This window comes from Rhinopithecus bieti, unplaced genomic scaffold, assembly GCF_001698545.2.
Source record: "Rhinopithecus bieti isolate Rb0 unplaced genomic scaffold, ASM169854v2 scaffold_22522, whole genome shotgun sequence".
Taxonomy (NCBI): domain Eukaryota; kingdom Metazoa; phylum Chordata; class Mammalia; order Primates; family Cercopithecidae; genus Rhinopithecus; species Rhinopithecus bieti.
The window spans coordinates 1,451,572-1,468,190 of NW_016811454.1; the positions used below are offsets into that span (position 1 = coordinate 1,451,572).

The 16,619-nt window shown below is 39.6% G+C and overlaps 1 protein-coding gene across 1 annotated transcript in view; it reads left to right on the plus strand.

Moving 5' to 3' along the window:
- INO80D (INO80 complex subunit D) overlaps window positions 1–16,619 on the plus strand; it is an 87,206-nt gene that overhangs the window by 18,980 nt on the left and 51,607 nt on the right. Inside the window, 3 exon segments of the mRNA XM_017893912.1 lie at window positions 2,269–2,362; window positions 2,468–2,714; window positions 7,833–8,578. Coding sequence (XP_017749401.1) covers window positions 2,497–2,714; window positions 7,833–8,578 — 964 coding nt within the window. The 5' untranslated portion in view covers window positions 2,269–2,362; window positions 2,468–2,496.

A 16,619-nucleotide genomic window follows, 5' to 3' on the forward strand; every position in this document is an offset into this window, starting at 1 on the left:
TTACCCCAATTTTGATTTGTATTTCCCTGATGATTAGTGATATTCAGCATTTTTTTATATATTTGTTAGCCATTTGTATGCCTTCTTTTGAGAAATGTCTGTTCAGATCATTTGCCCATTTAAAAATTGAATTGTTTGCATTTGTTTCTTTTGAGATGTTTCTTACATATATTCTGGATGTTAATCCCTTGTTGGTTCAATAGTTTGCAGATATTTTCTCCCATTCCATAGGTTGTCTGTTTGTGCTGTTGGTTGTTCCTTTGCTGTGCAGAAGCTTTTTAGTTTGATATAATCCCATTTGTTTATTTTGATCTTATTGTCTATACTTTTCAGATCTTAACTCATAAAATCTTTCCCCCATCAGTGTCCCCTGTGTTTTCTTCTAGTAGTTTTATAGTTTTAGGTCTTACAATTAGGTCTTTGATCCATTTTAAGTTGATTTTCATATGGGGTGAAAGGTGGGGGTCTAGTTTCATTCTTCTGCATGTGAGTATCCAGTTTCCTAGCACCTAAATTTAAATTTCTAGTCCAATTTTTTTTCTTATATTCTCATAAGGTGAAAAGAGAAAGCTCTTATTTTTTACATTAATGTGTGATTAGATTTACTTAGTAATGAATGTGATTTTTTTTCCTTCCAGAAGAGAAAATGTGATTTTATTAACTAAGGTAATTTTCGAGTGTTTTTTTTTTTCTACTACAGTAAGTGAAGTATTTCTTGAGGAGAATACAAATTCTCTAGTTTTATTACTGGCAAGTGGAATGTAGTCATGTATTACAAGAATGAACACTTATGAATAATAATTTGTTTCTCCAGTGTTTACCATATACTAGGGATGATACTTAGTATGTTGCATATTTTGTATCACTTGATCCTTCCAGCATCCTGATGATAACATAGCTACTATTATTATCCCTGTTTTACAGATGAGAAAACTGACATTCAGATAGGTTAAATGATTGGTTCAAGGTAACACAGCAAGTGGCAGATTTTAGACTTGAACAACCGTGTCTTCTGACACCTCCAGCGTTTATGTATCTTGTCATTCACTGGTAAAGGAGAGAGTATTTCTGGACTTTTTCAGTAGCTGATATCTGAGCTGTTCCATCAGCCATCTTGATGGCTGGAAGTGCAGAAGAGGATGGGCGAGACTCCATCAGCTCACTAAGATTCTGACTTGGGAAAATAGACTCAGTTTCATGATAGACTAGATGGTGTTGTAATATATAAATCCTACCATTGGGCCTTTTGTGTGTAGTTTGGTAGTGAGTATTGTGTAATTCCCGCCTTCCATTTTCTCACTGACTCTGAAAAGACTCATAAGCCATGATTATTATACTACTTAGTGTGATTGGAAGCACCACATGGTGCAGAACTCTGAACTGAATGGTGTAAGTATGGTCAGGTGACTAGTCTTTGGACCCGAGAAGTTTATTGAGATTGGATGGGATAGGTGTAGGAAATATTATAAGGGAAAGAACATTTTTTAATGGCAGAAATTTGCTTTATTTTGTATTTCATAGAAACATTTATAAATTGCCAAATATTTTACCATCATATCAAAAAAAGTAGAATTTCTGAGAGAAGTTTGAGGTCTACCATTTATTCTGCTGGCATTGTAAAGGGATGTGGGTTCTGAAAATAAGTATAGCATGCAAACATCAGTAATGAAAAAGAGACCTACTACCTGTGACATTCATTTGGTGGAAGAGTTCTGCTGCTTTGAGGTATTTGTAAAACTTAACCAGCGCAAATGTTATTTAGTTCAATTTGGGGGGATAAGGTAACTTAATTTTTTGTTTTGTTTTGTTTTTGAGACAGATCCTCACTCTGTCACCCAGGCTGGAGTTCAGGGGTGTGATCTCGGCTCACTGCAACCTCTGTCTCCCAGGTTCAAGTGAGTCTCCTGCCTCAGCCTCCCAGGTCGCTGGGATTACAGGTGCCCGCCACCATGCCTGGCTAAGTTTTGTATTTTTAGTAGAAACAGGGTTTCGCCATGTTGGCCAGGCTGGTCTCGAACTCCTGACCTCAGGTGATCCACCCATCTTGGCCTCCCAAAGTGCTGGGATTACAGGCATGAGCCATGGCGCCCGGCCAACTTTATGTTTTATAATGTCTCTTATTTTCTTATTTAACCTCATTATTGGGATGTTGATTTACAGTGAAGAATCCATTGCATTAGTAAGGGTGATACCGTAGTATTTTGCTTCCTGGGTGAACTAGCTTTGCTGATTTCTGTTTGTTAACTAGGCCTTTTGATATTTTTGTAGACAATCTGCTTCATCTTGATTCTGCGGCATTCCAAACTGTGGTATCCTTGGGGGTTCTCTTAACATTGCTATGGTGCAGAAGATTTAAAATCAGGTATGGCTGTGGGGCCAGAAGTCCCTCAGTGAAATTCTCAACTTAAATCTGCCTTATACTCTCTGATTTATCATTTGGGTTTCTTTTTTTGTGGTGGCCTTTTAGCTGATGTTCACAAGGAATAGAGTCACGTGATGTATGAAGGGAAACATATACACTTCTCTGAGGTTGACAATAAGCCCTTGTGCTCATATAGCCCCAAACTGTGCAAGCAGAGGCGACTCAACGGCTACGCCTTCTGTATCAGACACGTTCTGGAGGACAAGACTGCCCCCTTCAAGCAATGTGAATATGTGGCCAAGTATAACAGCCAACGCTGCACCAACCCCATCCCCAAATCAGAGGATCGTAGGTAAGGGCTAATCATGAGACTCAATCCTTGATTTCATTAACAGGCTTGGAATTTTTTCTTTTCTTGTTTTTTCTTCTCTTTTCTTCTGTCCCTCATTTCTCCCTCCCACCCTTCCTCCACCTATATAAATATTGAATTCGGGGGGTAATCTAAGTAAACTATGGAATACTTTTAAAGATGACATATGGCAGTTTTAAAAAATAGAGTAATGCATTTGGAGAATTACTTAAAATACGTTTGAGTGTCTTCTTTTTAATTGATTTCATGGACTTCTAGAATTTTTAAGATTTTTTTTTCCCTCAAAGTTGCTGCTTAAAGTCTTAAAACGGATTTGTTTGGTTTGTGGCCTTATAAAGTAATTCCTGATTCTCTACCTAGTTTTCTCATTTGCCTAAATGAGAGAAATTTTAAGAACTAATTAGGTGTTGTAATTAATGCTAGTAATTTTGGAGTTTAAAATCTATGCCTAGAAGTTAGTAAAGGATATATACTTAAAAAAATTTTTTTAAACTACTTGGATCATTTAGATTTATTTCCTGTCAGACTTCTCACCAGTGTTTGGCATGTTTTATAACCTTACCTTTTTTGGTTAAAAAGTGTTCCAAATAGAGTATGTTTACCATAATTTGGAAACACTATTTTCACATTAAGGGTCCGTTTTGCCACTAGAATGATGAGTTTATGCTTTGCTGACTGGAATTGTGTTTAAAGGAGTCTTATACTGGTTATTCATCTTTCATATTGTTAGGAAAATTTACACTGTCTTTCATATATAATCTCTTCTCCGTGCCTCTTTTTCTTCAGTTCTCCAGAAACTATATAGATCATTGCGGGACTTCATGGAGAGATACATGCTTGTTTCCCAAAAGTTTCAAGATACTTGTTATCTCTAGGTAGAAAATTTGAATCTTAAAACACACACACAACCTTCATCCATGTTTCTATAAATGTCACTTGCATAAATTGGTTGGACAGGAATCAGATATTTTATGTCATGAATACTTTTTATGCTTGCAGTATGAAATAAATAATTTGTGTTGGTGGAGATCTCACCAAAATGAGTACAAATAGTTTAATGGGGATTTAGGAATACTCTTAGAATTTCTAATGAGCGCTTAACACTTCAGATTACAATACCTGAAAGTTAGAAACAGCTGCTTAGTGGGGCAAGAAATAAAATTTTAATCTCAGGTGAGAAAGGGACCTGTGTATTAGGCTAAATATATCTGTCTAGTTAATTTTTAGCAGACTGAAAATGGTAATTTCTTACTGCTGCCTTTTTGTAACTTGAAGAATGGATGAGCTTGGATTAATTTTTTTTTATATCAAGCCCCATTGTAAACACATTTCTAAAATTTTGTCTTAAAATCAGCTTATCATGGTTACAGTTGTCAGTGTTGGATTTATTTTCAGTTGAGCCAAAGCAGGAATTATCTTAATAGCAGCAAGCACTGGGTGTGATGGCTCACACCTGTAATCCCAGCACTTTTGGAGCTCAAGGCGGTGGATCGCTTGAGCTTAGGAGTTCAAGACCAGCCTGAGCAACATGACAAAACCCCATCTCTACAAAAATACAAAAATTAGCCAGGTGTGGTGGTACATGCCTGGAATCCCAGCTACTTGGGAGGCTGAGATGGGAGGATTGATTTAGCCCAGGAGGTCGAGGCTGCAGTGAGCAGTAATTGTGCCCCTGTACTCCAGCTTGGGCAACTGAACAAGACCCCATATCCAAAGAAAAAAAAAAATGTGAGAATTCAAGTGAGAGTCCTTATGAATTTCTTCAAAATATTCTGACACATCTGTATTCACCTTTGTCTTTGAAATAGTTGGCTCTTTTGAGAACATGTTTCTATCTCAAGAGAAGCTGTGCTTAATAAGTGCTAAGTTGTTTTTTTTTTTGATGGCGTCTCACTCTGTTGCCCAGGCTGGAGTGCAGTGGTGTGATCTCGGCTCACTGTGAACTCTGCCTCCTGCATTCAAGCAATTCTCCTGCACCAGCCTCCCCAGTAGCTGGGATTACAGGTGCACACTACCACACCTGGCTAATTTTTGTATTTTTAGTAGAGATGGGGTTTCACCATGTTGGCCAGGATGGTCTTGAACTCCTGACCTCAAGTGATCTGCCCACTTCTGCCTGCCAAAGTGCTGGAATTACAGGCATGAGCCACTGCGCCCAGCCGTAAGTACTAAGTTATAAATTTGTCTTTCTTTTCCTTTTTTTCTTTGAGATGGGGTCTCATTCTGCTGCCCAGAAAGTACAGTGGCATGATTGTAGCTCACTACAGCCTTGAACTTCGGGCTTTGAATGATCCTCTTGCCTCAGTCTCCCGAGTAGCTAGGACTACAGGCACAAGCCACGTGGCCGGCTGTGTTTTGAAAAATTTTTGTGGAGATGGAGCCTTACTAGGTTGCCCAGGCTTATTTCGAACTCCTGGCTTCAAGCAATCCCCCTGATTTGGCCACCATTCCAGGCCAAATTTATTCTTTATTAAAATTTTTTCCTGTTCTTGGAAAACTTTTTGGTTAGTGCAGTTATCCCAGCTGCCTCTTTCTTTGCTGGCCATTGCTTTGTGAATCTGTTCTGTTTAAGATATGTATGGGACCTACCTCAAACCTGCTAGGGAAGCACATGTGTGCGTGTGCGCGCACACACGATGTAGATTCTCTTTGCTGGCTAGAAACCTTTTCTCTTTTCAGTGACTGCACATGACAAAGAAAGCTTTTCTTAAGAGGCCTGTCTTAAAGAGTGCCTCTGATAGATTTATTTCTAAGACGAAGCAACAAAATACACATATTCTGTGTGTGTGTGAGATTTTCTGACTATTTGGTGAATCTGTACTTTTAGCCATTACTAAAAAAACATTTTTATGATGAAGCCCAGTGAATTTGAGGATTGACATTTTTTACTTTAGTGGTCTTTTCCCAAACTGTGTTTGTGGAGCTATCACCTATATGCCACAATAAAAATAGGTTCTCTTTTGTTTTTGTTTTGTTTTTTGAGGCTGAGTCTCACTCTGTCGCCCAGGCTGGAGTGCAGTGGCACAGTCTCAGCTCACTGCAGCCTCTACCTCATGGGTTCAAGGGATTTTCCTGCCTCAGCCTCACAAGTAGCTGGAATTACAGGTGCCTGCCACCACACCCCACTAAGTTTTGTATTGTTGGTAGAGATGGTGTTTCGCCACGTTGGCCAGGCTGGTCTCAAACTACTGACCTCAAGTGATCCACCTGCCTCGGCCTCCCAAAATGCTGGGATTATAGGCATGAGCCACCTTGCCTGGCTGGTTCTGTTTTCTTGGATTTTTTTTTTTAAACTGAGACAGGGTCTTGCTATGTTGTTCAGGCCAATCTTGAACTCCTGGCCTCAAGGGATCCTCCTGCCTCGGCTTCCCAAAGTGCTGGGATTACAGACATGAGCCACCGCGTTTGGCCCTGGGTTTCATTTTCAAATAACTTTGGGAAACACTGCCAGATGGGTACATTTTCCTCTTGGAACTTCATAATGTACGATATACAAAGTGCTTTGAGTAGTTGCACATCAGTAACAAAAAACAAAATCCTTCTTTAATTTTGTTTAAGCCAGCATTTTCCAAATTCATTTAAGCATGGAGTAGTGTATTTTTGTTTGTTTGTTTTTTGAGACGAGTCTCACTCTGTCTCCCAGGCTGGAATGCAGTGGTGCAGTCTCAGCTCACTACAACCTCTGCCCCTGGGTTCAAGCGATTCTTGTGCCTCAGTCTCCCGAGTAGCTGGGATTACAGGCATCTACCATCATATCCGTCTAATTTTTGTATTTTTAGTAGAGATGGGGTTTCGCCGTGTTGGCCAAACTGGTCTCGAACTCCTGGCCTCAGGTGATCCACCTGCCTTGGCCTCCCAAAGTGCTGGGATTACAGGTGTGAGTCACCACACCTGGCCCTTTTATAGGTTTTTAAAATAGCATGAAGAGTATGAAGACCACAATAAATACCTACCTTTTCAATACCCACACAGACAGAAATTCACAAGCATCAAGACCATCCAGGAAAACATGACATCAACAAATGAAATAAATAAGGCACCAAGGACCAATTCTGGAAAAACAGAGATATGTGATCTCTCAGACAGAGAATTCAAAATAGCAGTTTTTGAACTTAATTTTGCTCATTTTTTTTTTTTTTTAAAGTTTCCACAGGAAAAGTCCATGTCAATATGGCATCACTGGTGAATTCTATCAAGCATTTTAAAAAATTATTTTTATTTTATTTTTCCATAAGTTACTGAGGTACAGGTGGTATTTGGTTACATGAATAAGTTCTTTAGTGGTGACTTCTGAGATTCTGGTGCGCCAGTCACCCAAGCAATATACTTGCTCGTTGTTGAAGACTAATGAGAGTCGTCATGAGCTTTGATTTTAGTTGGTCTTAGCTCTGACTCTTTCCAGCTGGAAAGAGTCTCAGGCAAGTTAATCAATTTCTATAAAGCTTAGTTTCCTCATGTGCATTAAGGGCATTATTTTAGTGCCTACAGCAGGTGGATACTACAGGAGATAATTCGTGTACTTAATCTGGCTACTGAAAAAGACATTTCACCTATAACCCCATGAGCCATCTTTTACTTTCTTGTTTCATTCTCTCTTTCTTTCTGTCTCTTTCTCTCTCTCTGTATATATGTATCTAAAGCACAGTAGACACTTGACATTCTTGAGGGTTTTATGTCATAAGAGCTTTGTGAATCTCCAAATACCTTAATGGCCTTAGAAAATATATATATTTTTCTCTGTAAGAGAATTTTAAGCGATCTTTTAGACTCTTGATGAGTTACTTTGTATGCTATAAATAGAGAATAACAAAGCCATATGAGAAGCAGTAGCTGAGCAGTTATCCAGGGCCTCTCAGTCACTGAATGACTTGCTTCTGTCTGGCCACCCCTGTGCATGTACAGTTCACATATTTACCTCATCAAAATTACACTGACTTTGAGGATTGCTTGAAAGTAGTAGAGGTTTGCATGTTAAGTCGCTGGCTGCCAAGAGTCACTATAGTGATGCAGTTTTTAACCTATTAGGATTCATATGTAGTTTTATGTTCTACTTTAAAAAATACATTATCATGAATATTTTCCCATGTATATATTTTAAAGGTACTGCAACAGCCACCTGCAGGTACTTGGCTTTATCCCGAAAAAAGAGAGGAAGAAAAAGAATGATCCTATAGATGAGGTGAAGGTCAGGCACCAGATGGATACCATGGCCTTTAGCCTGACAGTGCCCACACTGGCCTTGAAGATGCCCAACGGACTGGATGGAATGTCCCTCTCTCCACCTGGGGCAAGGGTCCCTCTCCACTACCTGGAAACTGAGTTGGAAGACCCATTTGCTTTCAACGAGGAAGATGATGACCTAAAGAAAGGGGCAACTGTGAGAAAGAAGTTGCAGAGCAAGTTGGCCCAGAATCGGCAGCGCCAGAGAGAGACAGAGATTTTAAAAGTTCGACAAGAGCACTTTAGTCCCCCTCCTGCACCTTCACAGCAGCAGCCTCCGCAGCAGCACTCCCACCTGTCACCTTTATCCACTTCTTTAAAACCTCCAGCGCCACCGCAGGGTTCAGTCTGCAAGTCACCTCAACCTCAGAACACCAGCCTACCAATGCAGGGAGTGGCACCCACCACACACACTATAGCACAAGCAAGGCAGTTGTCTCACAAGAGGCCTCTGCCCCTCCTGCCATCCAGTAGGGCTCCCACCATGGACCCACCCAGGACTGACCGGATCCTCATGAAAGCCACAGCCTTCTCTCCACACTTCTCATGTATAAGCCGACTGCAGAGACTGGTGAAACTGTGCACCCAGAAACATCAGTTGGACACTGATCTGTTTCCCCATTTAGGTGAGTTATCTATTTTATCGTATCATAGATACATAATATGACAGAATGTGTTCTGTTGTGTGGAGCTTCCTTTTCATAATCACCCCATATGTGATGGGGGTGGAATCACAATGGGGCAGAGCGGTGCAGTGAAAGATTCTGTATTTAGGTAGACCACCTTAAAATAAACACAGTCATCCCTCTACATGTGTGGTGGATTGGTTCCAGGACTTCCCTCAGGTACCAAAATTTGAGGATGCTCAAGTTCCTGATAAAAAACAGCATAGTATTTGCACATAACCTATGCACATCCTCCCATATTCTTTAAATCATCTCTAGATTATTTATAATACCTAATATAATGTAAATGCTATGAAAACAGTTGTTATACTGTATTGTTTAGGGAATAATGACAAGAAGAAAAGTCTGTATATGTTCAGTACAAATGTAATCTTTTTTCTCAAATATTTCTGATCAGCAATTGGCTGAATCCACAGATGTGGATCCCATGGATACAGAGGGCCAACACTGGAGGGCATAATACTTGCTGAACAGGATACAGAAATAGGAGTTGGGAATTTAGAATTCCACACATAGCTTTTATTTGTAGTGATAGCAGCATTAAAAGACAGTTGTGTTTGGTTGTATGCTTTTATGAGTTTAGCACCTGTGCATCCAATGAAGTTCTTTGCATGTCTTATTCTAGGAATGATCATAGCATTGTTGATATCTGCTGACAGTTTTAAAACATTTTTTCCTGTTTAAAAAATTTGCAAGGCAGTACCTGTTAATGATTTAAAAGTGAGAAAATACAGGGAAAACTTGTAATTTAATGTAGTCACATGTCTATTTTTCTTTTGTTGCTTCTGAATTTCCTGTCTTGCTTAAGAAAACTTCCTCAATTCCAAGTTTATACAGATATTCTATGTTTTCTATTAATAGTTTGATTGGTTTTTATCATTTAAACCTTTAATTCAGTTGAAATTTATTCTCAAATGCAATATGAGCTATGATTTTCACTTCAGGAAAAATTATTTGCATAATGTGACAGCAATAGAAATATGAGCAAAGATAGAACATGAAGAGATATGAATAGTCAGTAAACAAATGAATACCTCAATCCTCGCAGCAGGCAGGAAATACAAATTAAAGCGACAATGAATTACCAGATTGACAAAAATGATATCCATTGTTGGTCAGGGTCAGGATATGGTATCTCATACATTGCTGGTGAGTAATTTAGCAATATCTACTAATTTAAAATGTATTTATAGGCTGGGCTTAGTGGCTCATGCCTGTAATCCCAGCACTTTGGGAGGCTGAGGTGGGCAGATCACCTGAGGTCAGGAATTTGAGACCAGCCTGGCCAACATGGTGAAACCCTGTCTCTACTACAAGTGCAAAAAAATAGCCGGGTGTGGTGGTGCGCACCTGAAGTCCCAGCTACTTGAGAGGCTGAGGTGGGAGAATTGCTTGAACGGGGGAGGTGGAGGCTGCAGTGAGTCGAGATTGCGCCACTGCACTCCAGCCTGGGTGACAGAGTGAGACCCTGTCTCAAACAAACAAACAAACAAATAATATATATTTGTAGCCAGCGGACTCACTTTTGGGACACTATCCTGTGGATTAAAAAAATCAAAATGTAAGGATGTATGTGCAAGGACGTTCACTGAAACACTGTTCGCAGCATTAAAAACCTGCAAAACAACAATTACTGATAGGAAACCTTGACTAAATTATGGTTCATATGTGTTTTATGAAATATTATGTAACAGGCTGGGTGCAATGGCTCATACCTGTAATCCTAGCACTTTGGGAGGCCGAGGTGGGAGGATCACTTGAGCTCAGGAGTTCAAGATCAATCTGGGCGACACAGTAAGACCTCATCTCGTTATATAAAAAAAAGAAAAAGAAAAGAAAGAAATACTATACAGCTATTAAAAAGAATGAATGAGGCCGGGCGTGGTGGCTCACGCCTGTAATCCCAGCACTTTAAGAGGCCGAGGCCGGTGAATCACCTGAGGTCAGGAGTTCGAGACCAGCCTGGCCAATATGGCAACACCCTATCTCTACTAAAAGTACAAAAATTAGCCTGGCATGGTGGTGCGTGCCTGTAATCCCAGCTACTTGGGAGGCTGAGGCAGGAAAATTGCTTGAACCCAGGAAGTGGAGGTTGCAGTGAGCCGAGATTGTGCCATTGCACTCCAGCGTGGGCAACAAGAGCAAAACTCCATCTCAAAAAAAAAAGGAAAATGATATCTGTATCTTTTGACCAGGATGTGTCCATGGTATATTAAAAAGTAGAAAAAAAAATCAAGAGGTAATTATTATCCCATTTTGGTAAACATAAACAAAGTAAATAAACGGGATATCAGTATATTTATTGATTAAGTATATGACTGTTTGCCTGATTGGTGTGAGCAAAGGTAAAAGTATAAAAGGATATATACTTCCAGGCTGTTAACATCAGCTACCCTTTGGGAGGATGGAATTGGACAGGGTGTATTTTATAGGAGATGGGAGTGGTGACTTTTCTTACAGCTTTTTATTGTTTAACCTGTTGTTTAACCATCTGTGACTTTTCGTGATTAAAATACAAAAGTTAAAAAATTTATAAACAAAATAATAAAACACTCCAAGCCATATTAATACTCATTTGTTAATGCCTTGATATATTCTTTCCAATATATAAAATTGGGTTTTTACTATACATGCTGTTTTGTAACCTGTTTTAAAATTTTCATACTAATGTATTTTCAAGTTGGTAATTTTAATATACAGTGTAATTTTCATGACTGAATTCTGTCTTCCATTTAAGTTGTATCCAGTTTATGTCCTTATAAACTGTTGTAGATGTATATAGCCTTAAAGTATAACAATTATTGCCACATCTTTAATTTTTTTCTTCAAATAGATTGTTAATTCAGCCTAAAAGTGGAATTGCGGATTCAAAGCTTTAGCTTTAAAAAAAAACAAAAAAAGTTTTGATATATGTTGCCAAATTTTTCTTCAGAATTATTTTGTCAGCTTATCTTCTTTAAGCAGTGTGTGAAAATACCAGTGTCTCTAAATCTTTTATCAGCCCTGGGTAGTATTATTATGTTATTATTGCCTTTGCAAATTAGCTAGAAAATCTGCTTAAATTTACATATCTTAGTGTTTCTCAAATATTTGTTTTAGGATCCTTTTCACTTAAAAATTAATAAGGACACCATAAAGCTCTTGTATATGGGTTGTATCTATTTATTCTGTATTAGAAGCTAAAACTGAGAAATTTAAAATATAATTTTTTTTTTTGAGACAGAGTCTTGCTCTGTTGTCCAGGCTGGAGTGCAGTGGCACTATCATGGCTTACTACTGCCTTGACCTACTGGGCTCAAGCGATCCCCCGACCTCAGCTTCCCAAGTCACTGGGACCATAGGCACACACCACCACAACTGGCTAACTTTTTTTTCAAATTTTTGATAGAGATGGGGGTCTCACTGTGTTGCCCAGGCTGATCCTCCTGTCTTGGCCTCCCAAAGTGCTGGTGGGATTACAGGCATAAGTCACCGTGCCTGGCCTGTCAGATTCTCTTTCAAATAAAGATGATGATGAAGGCTGGGTGTGGTGGCTCATGCCTGTAATCCCAATACTTTGTGAGGCTGAGGTGGGCAGATCATTAGATCAGGAGTTCAAGTCCAGCCTGGCCAACATGGTGAAACACTGTTTCTACTAAAAATACAAAAACTTAGCTGGGCATGGTGGAGCATGCCTGTAATCCCAACGACTCGGGAGGCTGAGGCAGGAGAATTGCTTGAACTGGGACCCGGAAAGCAGAGGTTGCAGTGAGCCGAGATCGCGCCTCTGTACTCCAGCCTGGGCTACAGAGTGAGACTCCATCTCAAAAAAGAAAAAGTGATGATGAATGAGAAAGAGCAGTTTGGTCAGGTTGCAATGAAAACAGTTGTGCAAGTCCTCTTCCTCAGGACAGCTGTCATACTTTCTTCCTCTGCAGCAGATTCACATTTACACACACAGAATAGTATCAAGACATGTGCTTGGGGGTCGATTTAATAAAAATAAATAATCTTTAATGAACAAGAATATTCTCAAATAGAACTCCTTTACAACTGCGAGGCATGGTATGAGGAATACTGTGACTCCTAGTAAGTCTGATGCCACTGCCTTGATTCATGGTAATTAAGGAGCCTGTAATTTTACCCATCGCTGCTTTTATACCATCAGTGTGAGTGTCAACACAGTGAAAAAGGCAAATAATGTCTTAATATTATTTTGTTGAAAATAGTTTTGAGGCCAGGTGAGGTGGCTCATGCCAATAATCTTAGCACTTTGGGGAGGCCAAGACAGGAGGATCACTCGAGCCCAGGAGTTCGGGACCAGCCTGGGAAACATAGTGCGATTCTTTCTCCTTTTTAAAATTTAAATTAAAAAAACACTTTTTAGAAAGAAAATAGTGTTGACCTATATACTCCAAGAATATTTCAAGGACTTCTGGTGATCTGTGGACCATACTTTCAGAACTGCTATTTTGGATTAATAATATAGTTGAGTATTTGTTCATAATGATTTTTGGACATTTTGTTTATTTTGACTTTCACTTCTTCCATCCATATTCATTTTCTATTGATTGGTAAGAGCTTTTTATATGTATATCGTATTTGTTGGAAAGTCTCTCCGTCCTCTCCTTTGTTTTTTGCTCCCGGGTATCTGTTATAGCCAGGCACAGTTGCAAACTTGTAATCTCTGCTACTTGGGAGGCTGAGGCGGAAGGAGCCCTTAAGTCTAAGAGCTTATGGCTGGCAGTGAGCTATAATCATGCCACTGTGACAGAGCTGAGACCCCTGTCTCTTAAAAAGAAAAGAAAAGAAATATCCATTGTAGGGATTTAAAAGTTAAAATTTTAATGTATTCTCTTCTTTAAGATTTCTTTCTTTTGAGGCTGGGTTTTGATTTGCTTGCTTCCTTGTTTGGATTCTCTTCATCCCAAAAATATGTAAACCTATTCACCCATATTTTCTTTTAGTCCTTTTATCACTTCATTATTTGCATTTTCGTTATCTAGCTGGAACATTGAGACATTAGTTTTGAGGCAGAGATCTAACAATTTTTTAAAAAGTTTACCTCTAATTCCAACACTTACCAGCATCATCTACTAAATTTTTATTTATAATTTCATTTATTTCTGGATGCTGATAATTTTTTAGCTTTTGAAATGATGAAATTTTATGTCATCTTAGGGGCTGATATTTTAAGTTTTTTTTTTTTTTTTTGAGACGGAGTCCTGCTCTGTCACCCAGTCTGTAGTGCAATGGTAAAGTCTCGGCTCACTGCAACCTCTGCCTCCCGGATTCAAGTGATTCTCCTGCCTCAGCCTTCTCAGTAGCTGGGACTACAGGCGCATGCCACCATATCCAGCTAATCTTTTGCATTTTTAGTAGAGACAGAGTTTCACTATATTGGTCAGGCTGGTCTTGAACCCCTGATCTTGTGATCTGCCTGCCTCTGCTTTCCAAAGTGCTGGGATTACAGGCATGCGCCACTGTGCCCAGCAATTTTTAAATCATTTTTTTTTTTTTTTTTTTTGAGACGGAGTCTCACTCTGTCACCTAGGCTGGAGTGCAGTGGCTGGCTCTCAGCTCACTGCAAGCTCTGCCTTCCGGGTTCATGCCATTCTCCTGCCTCAGCCTCCTGAGTAGCTGGGACTACAGGCACCCGCCACCGCGCCCGTCTAATTTTTTTTGTATTTTTAGTAGAGACTGGGTTTCACTGTGGTCCCGATCTCCTGACCTTGTGATCCGCCCGCCTTGGCCTCCCAAAGTGCTGGGATTACAGGCGTGAGCCACCGCGCCCGGCCTTTAAATCATTTTTAAACAGAATGAAAACATACAGAAAAAGTTTTCAGCCTTTTACATTTTGTTTTTCTTTTTTTGAGATGGAATCTCGCTCTGTTGCCCAAGCTGGAGTGCTGTGGCACGATCTCAGCTCATTGCAGCCTCTGCCTCCCAGGTTCAAGTGATTCTCTTGCGTCAGCCTCCTGAGTAGCTAGGATTACAGGTGCACGCCACCACGCCCGGCTAATTTTTTGTGTTTTAATAGAGACGGGGTTTCACTATGTTGGCCAGGCTGGTCTTGAACTCCTGACCTCAGGTGATCCACCCGCCTCAGCCTCCCAAAGTGCTGGGATTACAGGCGTGAGCCCCCATGCCCAGACGCCCTTGTAAATTTTTAAAAATGCAAACATATTGGAGGGCCTAAGATTTCAAAGCAAAGGTTATTTTGGGGAAACCAGAAATAGTAATGCATATACTCTATAACCAAAGTATAGTCTGTATTCATGTCAGCAAAGAGTACTTAAATAAAAACTCAGTCTTATTATTAGCTTTTATAGTCCTGTCTGGGCTAGTTATATCAGTTAGTTACATTAAAACTAGTGATAATGAAGCCAAGATCAAAGGTTTGCTTTATTGGACACTTAGTTTCACAGCAGGAAAAACACTTCCATCTTAGTTTTTATGACTTAGATCTTGACTTCTTCAGAGAAAGTATAGGTGTCTTAGTGGAAATTATTCTATTGAAACAAATAAAAGATAACTCATGGTCTGTTTTTTACTGGTGCCTTAAATGTCACTTTGAAGAACTTTACCTTTCAACACACTGAAGTTGATGCTGTTGTGATCATTTAATTGCTTTTTTTACCTTTTCCCCCTACAAATTATTAATTATTTCAGTTGAGAGAAAGTAACTCATTTTTAAAGGTGACCTGACATTTTAGATAGTCATCTTAGAATTAGATTTGAAGTTTCTTTATGCCAATTGCAATGTGTTATTTAATCTTAAGCATTTGTAATTTGCATTTTAATTAACCTTTTCTTAATTTCCCTATTTGCCACATGTAAACTCATTTAAACTATGGAAGCAATCCGTGAAGTCCTTTTTAATGTAACTGTCTAATGAGGATACTCTTAATTTTTGAGGCTCTCAAGAAGGAAGACATAAATAAAATACTAGTTATCAAGGTGTCCAGTAAGTTTCATAGAGGTATGAATATGTTAAACCACATACTGTTACACTTTAGGCTGTGCAACATCAGTCTTTATCAAGACCTCTTCAAGATATAAAACTTCTTTTTTTTTTTTTTTTTTTTTTTTTAAACTTTTAGAGACAGGGCCTTGCTCTATCACCAGGCTGAAATGCAGTGGCATGATCATGGCTCACTGCAACCTCAACCTCCTGGGCTCAAGGGTCAATTGATCCTCCTGCCTCAGTCTCCTGAATAATTGGGACTGCAGGCATGCACCACTCAGCCTGGCTAATTTTTAAGTTTGTTGTAGAGTCGGGGTCTTGCTGTGTTACCCAGGCTGGTCTCTAACTCCTTGCCTGAAGTGATCTCCTGGCTCAGCATCCCAAACTGCTGGGATTACAATCATGAGCCAGTACACCTGGCCAAGACACAAGACTTTTAAAAGGGTAAAACTTTTATGTTAGGAGCTAAAAATTATTCAGTCATTAAAAATTATAGCATTTGGCTGGGCACAGTGGCTCATGCATGTAATTGCGGGATGTTGGGAGGCTAAGGGAGGTAGATCACTTGAGCTCAGGAGTTCGAGAGCAGCCTAGTCAACATGGCAAAACCCCGTCTCTACAAAAAGTACAAAGATTAGTTGGCCATGGTAGTGCTGCCTGTAGTGCCAGCTACTCTGGAGGCTGAGGTGGGAGGATCACTTGAGCCCGGGTGGTCAAGGCTGTAGTGAGCCGAGATTGCACCACTATGCTCCAGCCTGGGCAACAGAGTGAGACCCTTTAACAACATATTAATATACACTATGTTTATCCACTTTTCCTTCTAACCTTGTTTTATGTAACGGAGCACAAAGTCTGACATTTTTTGTTTAAAATAATTGAAAGAAATCCCAAACCTCATTAGTAATAGAACATTACCATCCCACCCTTCCGTCTTCCCATGGAAGGTAAGAACCAGGGAATGGTTTGGGAGAGGAGGATGGAGTGTTTCTGCCTTTGACACTTTATCGTAGGGCCCTTCTTGGTTGAAATGTAGAA